This window comes from Mustela erminea, chromosome 17 (assembly GCF_009829155.1).
Source record: "Mustela erminea isolate mMusErm1 chromosome 17, mMusErm1.Pri, whole genome shotgun sequence".
Lineage (NCBI taxonomy): Eukaryota > Metazoa > Chordata > Mammalia > Carnivora > Mustelidae > Mustela > Mustela erminea.
In genome coordinates this window covers 57,098,694-57,116,423 of record NC_045630.1, presented here as the reverse complement: position 1 = coordinate 57,116,423, position 17,730 = coordinate 57,098,694, and the positions used below count along the sequence as shown (strand labels likewise).

Genomic DNA, 17,730 nt, shown 5'->3' with positions numbered 1-17,730 from the left:
GTATCTGTGTTACTCTCCAGTGACTTACCCTTGGTAATCCCATATTTATAATGCCCTAAAAATAGACTTTTCCTTATAGTTTGATAAAATAAAGAAAGATCTCATTTTTCTTAAGGGTCTAACATATGTCTTCCTCTTGAGTAATGAGGATATGTCTGCAACTTGTATTTTCCTTTTCATCTTTGCCATCCACAAGCTGAAATTCCTATCACTTAGCACTGCCATAATGGTTTCCTTTATTTTGTGAGTATAGACACTGTTCTCATCTAAGATCATTTCCTTCTATTTTTATTTCTAAAATATAAGCTTTACTGTATTTGCCTTTTAGTAAGGTGTCTTAAATCCTTCTGAAAGGAGGCTGTGTGTAAATGAGTAAATCCTCATTGACAGCCTATTAATAGAACCAGTACAACTGGTATGCTCTATGGATCTCAGTGGCTTTAACCCCTTTCCAGAAAGTCACTTACAACTTCATTTTATCTGCGTAATTATTTCTATAAATAAGTTATAGTTTCTGTTAGATAATGGGCTTAACACATATCAAAAACTTCCCTTTTACCTCATTGTGTAAGACACCTTGGTATTTTCCCTATTCAGAAAATTTTCTCTAAATGCTAACAAATGTAACTCTGGAATCAATAAATATTTGCTTTCTTCTCTTCTGTATCATATATATATGTAAATATCACATATATAAATATCACATATATTTCTATCTATTCCTATCTATCTACTTATACCTGCCTACTTATTTACTTATCTTTCTATGTACACACAGAGATTGAGAGAATCAAGAGATCAAGCACTGATCTCCATGTCTGAGAGCTTGGCTATTCTTAATCACAGATTCAAGTTTTGACCCTGGCTGGCTTTGGCAAAGCCATGATGTATACCATAGATCATAGGATAGCTGAGTCATTACCCATAAAAAACATGAAACGCTAAAAAACAAAAACACAAATCTCTTACTGGCTAGAGAAGTTAGCAGTGTTATCTTTACATGAAATAGCTATAAATAATTTTATAACCATGAAGGTGTTAACTGTATGAGAATATTTATGTTTGTTGTAATCAGTGTGTTATTTTTAGCCTTTCAAAAAGAACATCATTTTTTAATGTTGCACTAACTTACCTTGTCACAGATCCATTTCTTGGGATTTTCATCTCTAAAATGACGACTTCCATAAGAATTGGGACCATACTTGCTTGACGAATGCATTAATGGGGTATACTTTTTATTTTTATGGTAAGTAGAAAATGGCAAAAACCTGAAAGAACATTTAAGTGAAGTTAATTTTATTTCTGCAAATATTTGATTAAAAACATTAAAATTTAGAGAAGTAGTAAAGCATAGTGAAAATAAAACATGGTTTGGAATCAGAATAACTGCATTCCACTTTAACTTCTGCCACTATCTCTGTTACTTTTATGAATTTCATTTCTTATTCAGCAAATGGAGATAGTAAGACTTTTTTCACAGAATTTTTATGTCTCCAATATTCTGGAAATGCAGAAAATTTTAAAGAATAAATCTATCAATTAATGATGCCAGGTAATTAAAAATTCACTGTATAAATAAAAATGTTTTTAATTTCAAAAGGGCATCCAAAAATGAAAAGGAATCCCATTATAGGAAATTCTCACTGAAATAGGTTTTCTTCAAAGTTTTTTTCTTTTTTTAATTGAGGTACAATGGACATACAAGATTGTATTAGTTTCAGGTATACAACATAATTTGACATTGTATATATTATGAAACGATCATCACAAGTCTAGCTAACATCCTTCAACATACATAGTTATCTTTTTTTCTTGTGATGAGACGTTTTAAAGACTTACTCTCTTAGTAACTTTCAAATATGGAGTACAGTATTATAAATTAAGTGTCCATTATATATTACATCTCCATCTGTACCTTAGGTCCTAATAATAATGCTCTGGTTTCTCTTCAGATCGTATAAATCTTTCGCCTTAGGTCCTAATAACTTACTGATTTTATAACTGGAATTTTGTACCTTTTGACTCCCTTCACCCATTTCACCTACCCACCACCCCATATGGCAACCACCAATCTGTTCTCTGTATCTATCAGCATATTTTTTAAAAGATTTCACGTAGAAGTAAGATCTTATGGTATTAGTCTTTTCTCTGTCTGACTTATTTCACTTAGCATAACACCTTTGAGATCCTCCATGTTGTTACAAATAGCAAGATTTCATTTTTGTTTATGGCTGAATTATATTCCATTGTATAAAACACTGTTTTTATACATCCACTGATGGACATGTAGTTTGTTTCCATATCTTGGCTGTTGTAAATAATGTTGCAATGAACATGGGGATGCATATACCTTTCTGAATTAGTGTTTTTGCTTTCTTCAAATAAATATCTATGAGAGGAACTGCTAGATAATATGGGAGTTCCAGTTTTAATTTTTTGAGGAACCTCTATATTGTTTTCAATAGTGGTGGCACCAATTTACACTTCCACCAACAGTGCACTAGGGTCTCCTTTTTGTCTATATCCTTGCCAACACTTGGTATTTCTTTCTGATATTAGTCATTCTGACAGGTGTAGTAGGATCATACTCATTGTGGTTTTGATTTGCATTTTCCTGATGATGAGTGATGTTGAGCATCTTTTCATATACCTGTTGGCCACCTGTATGCCTTTTTTGGAAAAAAAATGTCTATTTAAGTCCTCTATCCATTTTAAATTACATTGTTTCTCTTTTTGCTATTGAATTGTATGAGTTCTTTATACACTTTAAATATTACCCCCCTTTTACAAATATATGATTTGCAAATATTGTCAACAATTCAGTAGGTTGACTTTTCATTTTGTTGATGGTTTCCCTTGCTGTGCAGCCTTTTATTTTGATGTGATCCTACTTGTTTATTTTTGCTTTTGTTGCTTTTGGTGTCAAATCCAAAAAAATCATCACTAAGACTGATGTCAAGGAGCTTATTGCCTGTGATTTTCTTCTAAGAGTTTCATGGTTTCAGATCTTAAATTCAAGTCTTTAATCCATTTTGAGTTAATTTTTGTGTATACAATAAGATAGTCACTCAGTTTCATTCTTTAACTCAGCAGAATAATGAAAGCATTTTTGGTAGGGGTTTTGAGTAATGAGGCTTTTGGGTCAACCATACCAGTATTCAGATCTTAGCTTTTGCCCTTGCTACCTGTGTTCACTTACAGAACTTACCTGACCTCTATGAGATTTTACTTCCATATGAGGTTGTTGTAAGGAATGAGTAATTTCGTATATGTAAAGCTTAACATGGAAGCTGAAAGAGCAAATGCCCAATAAATAATGGGGGTGTTAAAAGTAGAAGTAAATGTAGAAGTAGCCTGTTGTCATAGCCATCATCAGTATTATTATTTTAATGTGTTACAATCAACATAAAAGATAAAAATTTTAAGATCCATATAATTTTTCATGGAACATCTAAAATTGTAATACGCTTTTTGTGTAATGTGGTGAAATGTTTAAATCCCTCACCAGAGTCCTCTGAAATAAGAGTAAAGAATTTTTTTTTTAAGTTATAAACCTATAAGAAGAAAGCAGAAGAGAAAGATGAAACAGGTGACAATACCAACAAATTTTTGCCAGGTGAAAAGCAGATAGAACATTCAAAAAACTGAAATCTCAGTTCCAGAAGAGGGAGAGGCCAAAGGGGAAGGGAGATTTTGCAGAATCCCTGTGAAGTTCAAGACACCAAATGGGATATATGAATTTCAAATCAGTGTCTACTCCTTGAACTCTTCCCTTGCTCATATCTATGTGAATTGGCACTGTACTTAAATACTGCATTCAGACAAATACATCGTCTCAAAAAGATACTGAGAGTGACCAGAGAAACAACTTCAAATATCGACATTTGAAAAACTCTTAATTAAAAGTCGATCAGTCAAAAAGTCACTCTCACATACAAATACATTTCTAGTCTGAATTTTAGTGTCTCCTTTAATATAAATCTAAGAATGGATTATCAATTGGGGAAACTACCAACATGGAAGAAAGGCACATATCCAAACATAAAAGATAGTCTGGAGGAAAGAGATTTAATGAAGGAAATAGGAGTAAACCTCAAAAATTTTTTTATTTAATTTAATCAAAGAGGATATGGTACTAATGAAGTTGGAGCTAGATGTTGTTTAATTAAAGAAACTAGAGAAAGATATCTGGGCAATAAGAGAAATTTATATAGTAAAATGAAATATTCTGCTGAGAAGCATATTCTGAAATTGTGGCTTTAAAGTTGAACTCTTCAACAGAGTTACTGACCCATAACCATATGTCAATATTTTCACATATATTATCTCATTTAATTAAGACAAGGAAGGGTTTTTTTAATCTCAATTGAACTGAAAATTTGATTCTTTGCCATTGCACTTATATATTTGTTTAAAAACAATAAAGGAAAGCAGCATTATTAGTTCATTAATTTTCATACTTCTCTACAATTCCTTTTTAATGTTTATTAATAAATTCCTTTTTAATATTTTCCTAAGAAAACATCTCTAATACTATTTAAAGTAAAAACAAACAAACAAACAACACAGAGCTTTGAATTACAAAATTACACAAGCATGTATTACACATGCTCTTGGGAAAACAGCTCTCATATAAGACAGATTATGGTCCTTCCAGTGCTAATTTGCACATGGGATGGACATCACACACACAAAAATTAATGTGGCCCCAATGTCCCTGAGTATACAAAGGGGGTGCTGTGAGCCGGCTGCTGCACTTACAGTTTTTATCACTTCTGAATTGCATTTTAATAGTACATTTTTCTTTTGTGTCTGAACAAAATTTGCTTTCTCAAGGGAATGGTTGGCTGAGAAGACAAGGCTGAAAGACTAAGTATTTTCCTGTCCATGAGTTAATTTTATTTCATTCAGCCATAATGTTTCACTGAAGTAACATGCATGTGTACTCTTAAGCATATGTACATATGTGTATATATAGGTATACATATTCAAAATGTTTAATGTTTTATAAATAATTTTCAAATATTAATCTTCAAATTTGGAAGAAATTCTTTAATTCTGAAATGGGATTTGCTCTATAAAAGTATAAATAGCTATGAAAACCCTAAAAAATCAATTTAGTTAATAATCAAACTTTTAGATAAATACCAATTATTTTTTCAAAATGTTACCTTTTACCAGTTTTAAATATATATTCAGATTTACCTCATACTTGCAGTGATTTCTTTTCAATTAGCTGGATACCATATTAAAGAAGATATGGGTTAGCTTTTTATTTTATAACCTCATCAAAGATTCAGGTCTGGAAGAAATTCTAAAATACAATGTGGAGACACAGTGCTTTCATGACACCTCATTACCTGAATGTGTGGGCAGTTAGGAAAGAATTTATAGAGGTCTCAGGAAGCAAAAATTTAAAAATAGTCAATTAGCTTCATGGAGAATGGGTCCACTGCAAATACAAACTATTTAGTATTAATATACTTAATATTATTTTCCAAATAAGAAGACTAATGAATTATCTTTTTTTCTCTTTTAACTCCCTCTTACTTTCCCCCTTTTTTTAATAGTCCAACTATTGCCACTCATAAATCTAGGTTTTCCTCTGACCTGAATTGCATTTAATAGTTTATTTCACTGCAAAATAACTAAAATCTGCAAATTATGAAACCCTCTTGCCTACTAACCCAAGCCTATATTCTTCAGCCCAGCTGTCAGGCTTCTTAGAATGCACTTGATCTGTTCAGTCTCCTACCACTTCCTGTCTGCCATTCCACTGATGCCAATCTGCTCTTTCTCTCTGTCTTTCCAGCCTACCTGTGTCTTTAACCATGTTCCTCTCTTCCAGATATGCTGATCCATACCCTGCTCATCTTTTAAAATCCAGCTTAACACCCAGTTTTCCTAGGCAGCCTAATTATCCTACTCTAGTCCACATTGATTTCTCTGCTGTCTTAATAAAATTCATTCATTAGATAAACATTAAATGAAGTACTTTTATATACTAAACATTTTGAAAAACACTGAGATAGAATGATGAAAGATGCACTATCCCTAAGAGGAATTCACCTTAGCAGGGAGTGGAGAATGAAACAACACAGGAGAATGTGTTAAGTTTTGTGTCTGATGTATGCACAAGAGGTTACTGAGGCAGAGAGGAAGGTTTACGTTTGTATATGCATATGTGTTAATAAATGCTTATTTTTGGAGGGTTTACTGGCAAGGAGTTGGGAGATGGGACATAGAAAAGTTATCTTTTTAGACTGTGTGTGCAGAAATGAAAGACATAGTCAAGTTAAGAAGCTGGTAGAGGTTATTTTAAACAAAAGAAAATATATACAAAGATACAGAGGTGAAGTAGAGCATAAAAAGGAACGCTGAAAGAACTGAGAGGGGTTCAACATAGCTAGAAATTGTGTTCTTTATAAAGGAAACAAAGTAGATCATGTAGAGTCTTATGGTGGATATGACTGCATGGTAAATAAGGAGAATATATATAGTTATATATTACAGATCTTTTTACATTACAAAACATTTGTCTTTATGTTTACATTTATATTAAAGTTTGACTGCTCAGGAGGGTAGCTATGCAAGCCATGATGGATTCTAGATAGGTAAATCGTCCCAAAATGGACATGGTGATAACAATTTAGAGATGCCAAGATACATGCTTAAACACATCTCAAACATCAAACATGCCCTAGATCAGCCCTCTCTCTATTAAACAGCTCCTAGTAAAATATATGCATTAACACAGGACAGGATAAAGCGACACTTTTTTCAGGATAAGGAACATTTTACTACAAGTTAGGAATTCGGTTCCAGACCATAATAAATTTTCCAGTGAGCTATGCAAAAGAATGCAAATAAGCTTTTGCCTAGGCCAGAGGCAAAAGAAATAGTAAACCAGAGTAAGACAATATCTAACCTGAACTGTAACAAATGGGTCAGACTGCATTAGACATATATGGAAATTAAAGAAGAGCAAGCAAGTCAGGGGCTGGTATGAGTAGATACTCAGAGGTTAAGAGCTTGGAACATGCACGTAGGATCCTTTAAGTGTGTAGCTAATTTGCTTGGAAAACAGAAAGAATGCTTTTCAAAGGGTACATTCTGGCTCCTATCAGAACAGGCTAAGCTTCAACAGTTTTATCTTACTTTAACATCTGTAGGAACTATTGTCCCAGTGACTTTATTCTTTCCTCACTAATACTATTGCCAAAAGTGGGCTCATTATTTGGGCTCTAAGCTGCCCTGAGAGGCAGACTTGACCATAGCATTACCAAGGCTAATAAATCCGGAGGATCAAGGAATGGTGGCTGATTACCACATTGCTCTCTTCAAATCATGCTGCTAAATCGGATGCTTTGTGATTCTTTGATACCAAAACATGTCTGACATTTTCTTTTATTGGAAAAAATATTTTTCTTATATATGAATTATAAAATAAATAAGAACTCTTATGTAATAAGTGCCTCTCAAGAGATCCACTTTTTCTTGTGGGAAAGGGAAACAAAAATACTTTTCCATCATCTCAGACTGATCATAAAATAATTTAGTTTTCAAGTTTTTTAAAACCTCCTACACTTTATAGAGTAGAAAATATAAAGTAATGAGATGATGGCATAGCAAATAAGGGCTTGTGAATTTTACTGTCTTAATATTTGAGTAATTAAATTTCATATGTGCAAGCAGTAGTTTACTTCTAAGTGTATTAAGAATGACTCTAAGATAATTAATATTGTTTCTTAACCATGCACTACTGAGTTAATAAATGTTCAAAGAATCTCTCAGAAAATCAATTATCAGTTTTATCTATGTACAACACAGAGTGGGAAGCATGCCGTTATTTTTTCTTATAGCAATAGTTGTTGCTATAATGGGTTTTTGGGGGACTTGGGGGGTTTTTTGGTAGCAGAAGTACAGATATGCTCAAAAGATCAAAAGCTACATTAGTAAAGATCTTAGTATATGAGCCACCTCTCCCAATTATTAACAACACTGGAAGGGAAGACACTCCCCAATGGGGATACAGGAGTGAGCGCTAGAATTTACCCCAAGATCTTTGCTTAAAATATTTGGGGAAAAAAAAAAAAAAAGGAGCAAGGATTCAGAGCTTTGTAATGTTCAAAATAGAACAGTTATTTAGTTGGAGGTAAAGAAAGTAAAATAGGAGGGGGGAAAAAAATCCACTCTGGGCTAATTAAGAGAAGGCATTTCCTTTAATTCCAGAGGGAATTTCTCTAGTCCATGAAACTTAATTGGACAAGCAAAGACACCTAGGTGTAAAAGTTTGGAAAGACGTGATGAAAGAATTGAAAGATTAAACATGAATCAAGCAAACTGATTTAATCTAATAGACCAATCAACAAATAATTTTCATGTTATCTTAAAGGTACACCTGCTCAAAAATGATTCTATTAGACTTCAATATTACAATCATTATTATAATGTAGAAAACAGTAGATTTAATGTTTTGAGGGCTGAGTTATAACCAGTTCATTTCTGCTCTCATTATCAGATGACTCAGTTCTCATTAACCAATCAGAGCTTTTTTTAAAAAAAGATAGAGCACTTTGATAAAACACATAATTGGAAATATGCAAATTATTTTTGTCAATTATATTTTGAGACATATTTTAGATTTGTAGTGTGTATAATTAATAATGAATATTGAATTAATATAATGAATAATGAATGTATATCATTTTGCAATATATCTAAGTGAAATCATTATGCTGTACGTTATAAGCTTACACAACACTATATGTCAATTATGTCTCAATACTGAATAATTTTAGCTTACTAAAACAATAATCAGGTTAAGTGACTCAGGTCTGATTCGTAAAAAGGGGTCATAAAAAGCTGAATATTTTTTCTTAAATACAGACTAATCTAAATTTTAGAATAACCTCAGCAAATTAAGACTTTTCCCTACGTTCAATATGAGAAATAAAGTATTTTCACTATAGGTATGAAGAACCCAAATTTCTAGATAAACCTAACATATAACTCACTAGTATCAATAGAATGATCTCAAAATATAGTCCACTGCTCTATGAAGATGTTTTAGTCCACTAGAATTTTGGTTGAAGAGATGTTAATGAAATGAGCAACAGATTGGGACAGGAATCAGATGGGCTTTATTTATGGAAGAAAACAGCTTTCCCTGAGATTTTAATGTAATCATAGCTCTAAGTGTTTAATACATAAAGTATTTTATCCTTAGAGTGGAATTCAGAGCAGAAATTTAAAACTCATAAACTATTTAAACAGCAATCTCAATAGCACAGGTCTCTCCCCCAGGGTGGAGACAGAAATGTAATATTTAAGGAATGCAAATGGCAAGACTATCTGTTCAACTAGACAGTAAGCTTATATTGCAAGCTTCTAAATTTAAATGGAAAGACATATTTTGCCCTTCTTCCTACATTTTTCTTAGCTTAAAAAGAACTCCCAAATATATTATTATTAACGATCTCAAGGCATGCTTACTCAGTAATTTTATTATGGCTATGCAACAACTTTCTGACATATGTTTTGCAGAGTTGACTGTTCTCTAGTTAATTGTGAAAAATCTTTAAAAAAAATCTCTGCTAAAAGATACTAAATTTAAATGTTCCAGCTAAGTAACAGTCACACAGGCTCTTCTTTCAGGCCATTTATATCAGATGTTTTAAACTTACAAAGATGCCAATATAGCTAAAAAGGATGAGCTCAGATATTTTAAGGACTTGTATAATTGACATAAAGAACATATAATTACACAGGTTAACTATACTGGAATTAAAATGAAAAAAACTTAATAAAAAGGAACATGTAATTAAGAAGGAATATAAGGCTGTGGGAAACACTTGTATAATTTATTGTTAAGAAGGTCTAAGGAAAAAATAAGCTGAAACTAAAAAAAAAAAATCATTAAGGAAAATAAAATATTCTTTGTTGAGTAATATTCCAGAGTAGCATATTCTAAACTATGATCTGTGGATGAGGAGATTTCTCAACCAACTATATTATTAGACCTACAAAGCCAGGAGATCTCTATTTTGTTTACTGCTCTATCTGCAATGCCTAATACAGGGTCTGGCACATATTAGGCCTGCAGTAATATTTGTTGAATGAATAGGTGAATAAGTTTGCAAAATACTATACATTATATGTCCCTTCTTTGAAGTTCACACTAAATAAAAGTCTATTTAAGACTGAGAAGCCCTGTAAATGCCACATTAAAAAAAAAAAAAGTTTAACTGTTTTGAATGTAACTTTTTCCTAATTTATTTGATAGAAAATTCATTGACATCTTCCAGACTAGCATTTTAAGAGACACAGTTTGGAAAATTCTACTGGAAGTAAGAGAAAGAGAAACAGAAGCATAGGGCCCACCTATTACTGGGACTAATAGGGTAATGTTAATAAAGGTCAAAGAGAAATCACAATGTAATTCGGTTTTTTTGCTTGATTTTTCTTTCAATGAGAAAAATTTTAGTGACTGAATTAGAGAGATTAGGACAAAATAAATGAGAGTTCAAGCTCAAGCTCAATACATAAAAAAATAAAAATAAAAATTTTTTTTAAAATGGCACTTATCATCTGTCAAGTATCGCATTCAGTGTACTGCATCAGTCATGGGCTCTATTTCTTGAGGATCTTATTACCTAGAACAAGGGTCTCCATATTTTAATCTGGAAGGACTAGGCAGGTAACACCAGTCAGTTAGATATAAAAACGAAGAATGTAAAAATCAAATTATTGCCATGTAAGAGAGTGGGCCACTGTTTCTAGATCATCTAGTTTTTAATATAAGCTGGAAAATCTGGATTCTCAGAAGACTTACTTATCATTTTCAAATAATTTAATTTTTAGAAAATTGGTAGGATCCAAATATAACACGTCTGAAGACTGTAAGCAACTCAGAAACCACTAGTTTATAACCTCTGATTTAAAATTTACATGTGAGCACCTAGGACTTTCAATGGCTTCAAGGTCTCTAACTAAAATATACTGTATCCCACGTTACTGAGCAGACCTATGGATGAAATGCAAATTACTATCAGTTATTCTTAAGAAATTGTGACTATACCAAAGATGTTCCAAAATGACTTTAAAAGCAGAAGAATACAGATTCTACAATACATAGGTAGCTTAAGTGGATGTTAATTTTCAGCACAATTCTGAAGTGGAATATTAAAATTCTAGAAAAGTGGCGACATATATATAGCATGGGCACATATATGATACTGGCACCATTTTAATAATTTAATATGTCTATATTTTCCTATTTCAAAATTTTACATTAAAATTTAAAATATGAACTTAAAAATCTTAAATTAATTTTAAAATATAAATATCTGAATATTTTAATATATGTATATTTTATGCATATATACACACACATATATAAAGAGATGTATGTACATATAAACATATATATCACCATGGGTAAGAGTAAAACTTTAGACATTGGCCTGAAGTTTGGCAAAGAACTGGATGAGTTCTTTTATGATATCCTGAAGAACATGGGAGAAATAAGAACTAGCTGATAATTAAAGAAGAAAGCAAAGCTATCAAGGAATGACTTCCCAGGGGCCCAACCCAATACATTCTTTTAATTCTCACTTGACTTGACCTCCGGATCATGCTGTTCATCCATTCCTTGCAGTGGATTTTCTTTTCTTTACATCTGCACAGAATCTCCTGATGCTCTTCCTTGCTTTCTCAGTTTCTTGACGGACTTACATTTTCTGCCAACACCTTGTGTTAATGACACTTATCTTAACCAGAACGGTGCATCAGACTCACTGCAGAATATATCGCAAACACATCTGCCTACTGAGCCAAAATATCTGTGACTGAGGGAGGCATATATATATATAATTTTAAGCCTCAAGGTGATGGAGATGAGCAACCTAATTAAGAACCATGGTCCTAACATTAAAGCAACTCCAAGAAATCTATACTTAATCTTCTCTCTATATAGTTTCGCCTCTAGGAGATTTTTCTACCTTGACCAAGGTTTTCCTCTACAGTGATTATTTCTAAATCTTTATCTCTATATACAGTGTTTTTCTTTGACTCAAAACCAGTATTTTCAAATGCTCACTAGGAATATCTACCTAGATGCAAAATAGGAAATCTTAAATAGAGCTGTTCCCAAATTAAACTTATACCCCAAACCTCCATCTTATCAAACCTATAATTCTTCTTACATAGACGTACTTCATCTTATTATACTTTGTTTTATTAATCTTTTCAGATATTGTGCTTTTTACAAACTGAAGCTTTGCTGCAACATTGTTTTGAGCAAGTCTATTAGAGCCATTTTTCTAATAGCATTTGCTCATTTCGTATCTTTGTGACACTTAGGTAATTATCAAAATAAATCAAACTTTTTCATTATTATATTGTTACAGTGATCTGTGATCAGTGGTCTTTGATATCACTATTATAACTGCTTTGGAGCACCATCAACTATGCCCATATAAGACAGGGAACTTAATAAACATTCTGTGTTCTGACTGCTCTGCTAAACTGGACTTCCCCCCCATCTCTCCTTCTCCTTGGGCCTCCCTTCCCTAAGACACAAAAATATTGCAGTTAGGCCAATTAACAATCCTGCAATGGCATCTAAGTAGTCAAGTGAAAGTTAGAGTCCCATGTCTCTCATTTTAAATCAAAATCTAGAAATGACAAAGCTTAATGAGCAAGGCATGTCAACAGCCGAGAGAGGCCAAAGGCTAGGCCTCTTGCTCCACTCAGCTAAGCTGTGAAGGCAAAAGAAAAGTCTTTGAAAGAAGCCAGAAGTGCTTCTCTAGTGAACACACAAATGATAAAGAAATGAAACAGCCTTACTGCCAATTTTGTGTGGTCTGATAGAGACACAAAATTTTGGAGATATTTGGAGAAATTTTGTGTGGTCTGGATAGAATATCAAACCAGCCACAACATTCCCTTAAGCCAAAGCCTAATCCAGAGCAAGGCCCTAACTCTGTTCAATTCTGTGAAGGCAGAGAGAGGTAAGGAAGCTGCAGAAAAAAAGTTGAATCTAGCAGAGGTTGGTTTGTGAGGTTATGGAAAGAAGCCATCTCCAAAATATAAGAGTGCCAGGTGAAGCAGCAAGTGATGATATAGAAGTGATAGCAAGTTCTCTGAAAGATCTAGCTCAGATAATTCATGAAGGTGGCTGCACTAAACAAAAGATTGTCAATGTAAACAAAATAGCCTTCTACTGGAAGAAGAAGATGCCATCTAGGACTTTCACACCTGGAGAGAAGTCAATGCTTGGCTTCAAAGCTTTAAAGGATAAGCGGACTTTCTAGTTAGAAGCTGATGCAGCTGGTAACTGTAAGTTAAAGCCAGTGCTCATGTACCATTCCAAAATCCTAGGGCCCTTAAGAATTATGCTAAATCTACTCTGCCTGTGTTCTGCAAATGAAATGACAAAGCCTGGACAGCACATCTGTTCACAACATTAAATCCCACTGAATATTTAAGCCCACTGACCACTCACTGACAATATACCTGGTCACCCAAGAGCTCTGATGGAGGTGGACAAGACTAATGCTGTTTTCATGCCTTCACAAGATCCTCTCTGCAGCCTATGGATCAATGAGTAACTTTGACTTTCAAGTCTTATTATTTACCAAATACAATTTTGTAAGGCTACAGCTGTCATAGATAGTGAGTCTTCTGAAGGATGTGGACAAAGCAAACCGAAAACCTTCTGGAAAGGATTCACATTCTAGATGTCATTAAGAACATTCACGATTCATGGAAAGAGATCAAAATATGAACATTAATAGGAGTCAGGAAAAAGTTGATTCCAACCTTTATGCGTGACTTTGAGGGGTTTGAGATTTCAACAGAGGGAGTACCCACAGATATAGTAGAAATAGGAGAACTAGAATTATAAGTGGAGTCTTCATGATAAAACTTGAACAGATGAGGAGTTTCTTCTTATAGATGAGCAAAGAAAGTGGTTTCTTGAGGTGCGATCTACTCCTGGCAAAGTTGCTGGGAAGACTGTTGAAATGACGACAAAGGCTACAGAATACTACATAAACTTAATCAATAAAGCAATGGCAGAGTTTGAGAGGATTAACTCCAATCTTGCAAGAAGTTCTACTGTAGGTAACATTCTATCAAACAGCATTGCATGCTACAGAGAAATCGTTCCTGAGAGGCAGAGGTAATTGATATGGCCAATTTCACTCGTCTTAAGAAATTGCCACAGCCACTCCAACCTTCAGTAACCGCCCTGATCAGTCAGCAGCCATTAACATTAAGGCAAGACCCATAACCAGCAAAAGATTACATCTTGCTGGAAGCTCAGATGATAGCTAGCATTTTTTAGTAATAAGTATTTTTATTTTTTATTTTTTATTTTTATTTATTTTTATTTTTTTTTATTTTTTATTTTTTTATTAGAAAAGAATGCCTTATTAATTATCCTTACACATTTAAATATTTAGAGCCTTTTGAGTTTTTGTTTGTCTCAAATTTTTATTTAAATCCTAGTTAGTAAACATGTAGTGTAATATTGGTTTCAGGAGTAGAATTTAGTGATTCATCACTTACATACAGTAAAAAAGTATTTTTAAATGAAAGTATGCACATTTTCAGACATAAGGCTATTGCATACACTTAACAGACAATCTACAGTGTCAATGTAACTTTCATATGCACTGGGAAACCAAAAAGTTCTTTTGACTTGCATTATTACAATATTCACTTTATTACATGGTCTAGAACTGAACCTGCAATATTTCTGAGGTATGCCTGTATTTTTTCCTTAGTCAAGGAAGGATATCACCTTCTGGCCAATCAACTCAACCAGAAGCTATCAAGTCAAGGCACTAAAAGGATTCTCTGCCTGGCAGCCCTCAATCTGAAGAAATATTTGCTCATGGCCCTACTCCCATAAAACAATGTATTTGATATAATATAATACATCCTTCCCAAGATCACAACTGGGATTTATATATACACGTGTATGTTATGCTTTATTTTATATATGCTAGTTTTATTTATATGCTTTATTTATGTTAATTTAACATATCCATTATATTAACACATATTTATTATTTATTGTGTTCCAATCCTATGACTTACATGGGCTAGTCTGATTTTATAAATTGAGCAAAACAGATTATCTTTCAGGAATTTGAACTGAAAAACAGAACTAGCTGTGGGTTCTAGAGCTGGAAGGTTATACTGAATCAGGTCTGGAATGGCCATGATAACTAAGTGTAAGCTGAAGATTTATGAGAAAGAACTACTAGCAGATAAAGCTAATCAGTAGAAAGGAGGTCAGAGGCAGAAAGTAGAGAAAAATAGAGAGGACACTAGAGAGAGAAACCATGGCCCTGCAGCCCACAAGGTCACTCTAGTCCAATTTTTCTTTGGTTCCTCATATTTCTGTAAGATTCCTTGCTGTATCTTTTCAAACACATCCTTACCTTTTTCAGTTACCTTGAATGGATCTTTGTCCTTTGCAGCTAAGGAAGCTCTAAGACAGTGATTCTAAATGTATCTGTGTCCTTGACCAACCATCTATACCCTAACGGACTGTTGCCTAGATTTGATGTAGGGTTCATAGGATTCTACTTATAAAGCTGTCTGTCAAACTTTCCATTACCCTCCACTACCAATGTCCTTGTCCTACTGCAGTCCTCTTTATCTCTGAACTGGACTATGGTAATGGTCCTCTAACTAGTCTTTGTCACCACTGACTCCCAGACCTTCGCCAAGAACAGAGCTAACAGAGTGATATTTTTAATCTATCTGACCCCTCTCACTCCAGTGATGGTTTTATACCACAAAAGGCCTTTTATATGATTCTTCACCATGGTTCACATGGCCCTTTACGCTCTGACTCTACCCAGACTTTCCAGCTGGTCTCTGCCCCCTTTCATGAGGTACCAAAGCCATGAGCTGAGCTTCACAAGGCACCACAGAAGGTGAGCTGAAATCCACAGAAGCCACACACTTTGTACACAGAGATGGCTTTATACAGGCTACCTCCTCTCCCCGTTCCCCTTGCTCTGTCTGGAAAATTTCTTTTCAGGCTTCAAGTTCCTTCTGACTCCAACACACTTTTAAACACTAAACCGAATCAGGAAAACCTGGGCTGTATAAAAGCCATACCCAATACAAGAATGCTGAATATGGCACAAAATTACTATACTTCTTTCAAGAGAAATTCCATGGACCTCATCCACTGACCTAAAGCTCGTTGGCAAAAGTTGATCTAGCATATGTCAAGGTATTATATTAGGAAGTGTGCATAGAATCTGATAATACATAACTAAAAGACTACAAATGTCTTTTTATGACTTGTTCAATTACATACACCAAAAGTATGCTTAATATTCTAAGGGTATCACTGAAAGTATTCCAAATTTTCACCATTATGTTGATGTTATAAATCTTAAACTTCTTTAGCCTTAGATGTTTGCAGAAACAGAATTCTAGTATTCTGTGGTCATTTATTTATAAAAAAAAAAATTTCTTCAGGGAAATAGTGAACAAAACAAGAGCCCAGTTCTCACAGCAGAGCCAAAGTAATAAAGGGCTCTTTTGTAGACAAATTCTAGAACTTCTTAATTATACACAGGCTTATTATCTGTATCTCCAGTGTTATAAAGTACCAGAACTTCATTAGAAAAATTAAGCTGGAAAAATGAAGGCAACACTTTGTAAATTTCCAGTGGAAATTAGCTGGGAGAGGCAGAGGAATACTGGATCAAAAGAGGGTAATCATGCTTAACTGTGCCCTAGAGCACCCGCATGTTTAATACGATTTGCACAGTAACTACCTCTCCTATTACTGCCTGTTTGGAGTATTCTGTGTTAATGGGGTTAGCTAATTTAGTATTTTAACTTAAAAAGGCTCTGCTGATTAATAAATGTTGCACACTGTGCTAGTAATTAAAATAAATGGAAGAGTTACAAATAAAAGTTGAATTGTTAAGAAAACATTGTCTGAAAATATATGATAATCCCTATTTATCATAATACAATAACAGTTCAGAAAATATGCAAATTATAAAGGTCTAAAGTGTTTGAAAATCCCACAAGTCAAAAAAGTTTTGAGATATGTTAGATTTCTTTATCACCACTCTTTAAAAATATAACCAGATCTCATCTCTATGCATTTTTAAAAATGCCCTTTTTAAAAATTATTTAGATCTAGTTTCTTAACATTTCCCAAGCATTTTTCCAATGGTAACTGTCTATTAAATGATACTTTATTAGAAGCAATAATAAAAGGTTTAAAAATGACTTATCTATTTATCAAGATTTCTGTCTAAACCGGGTTGCAAAGCTGAGGGAATGAAGGCAGATACGTAAGATTCACAGTTGCTGAATATTTTTCACTAGTGGCAGCAAATGGCAGAGTTCAAGAAATGGAGTTTGTTAGTTTTGCTTTCCTACTAAATGTGTACAGGATGTGTCCCATTTCCCCTGATCTGAATAACGGAGGGTGACAGAAGAGGCCATCCCATATGCCACTTTGGATTATTTTGAGCTAAAGGCACTTGAAAAGAATAGGTATAAGAAATGTGATCTGAATCCCCCACCCCTTGTTTTTCCTTAAAATCAGGACATAACGTGCCCATAGGACAGCTGACTTCCCCATATCAAGAGGAAAGAAATGTTCTTGCCCCCAGAGATGAGGAGTCGAAGCCGAGAGAATTTTATAAAACAGAACTTGTTAAATGACTCTTGTCT

The 17,730-nt window shown here is 33.6% G+C and overlaps 1 protein-coding gene across 3 annotated transcripts in view; it reads right to left on the bottom strand.

The window, feature by feature from the left end:
* The window catches only part of SPATA17 (spermatogenesis associated 17), a 182,541-nt gene that overhangs the window by 56,902 nt on the left and 107,909 nt on the right, over positions 1-17,730 (bottom strand). For all 3 annotated transcript variants that reach the window (XM_032317202.1, XM_032317204.1, XM_032317203.1), the window contains exon 9: positions 1,133-1,268. In XM_032317202.1, coding sequence (XP_032173093.1) covers positions 1,133-1,268 — 136 coding nt within the window. The remainder of the gene's footprint in view (positions 1-1,132; positions 1,269-17,730) is intronic.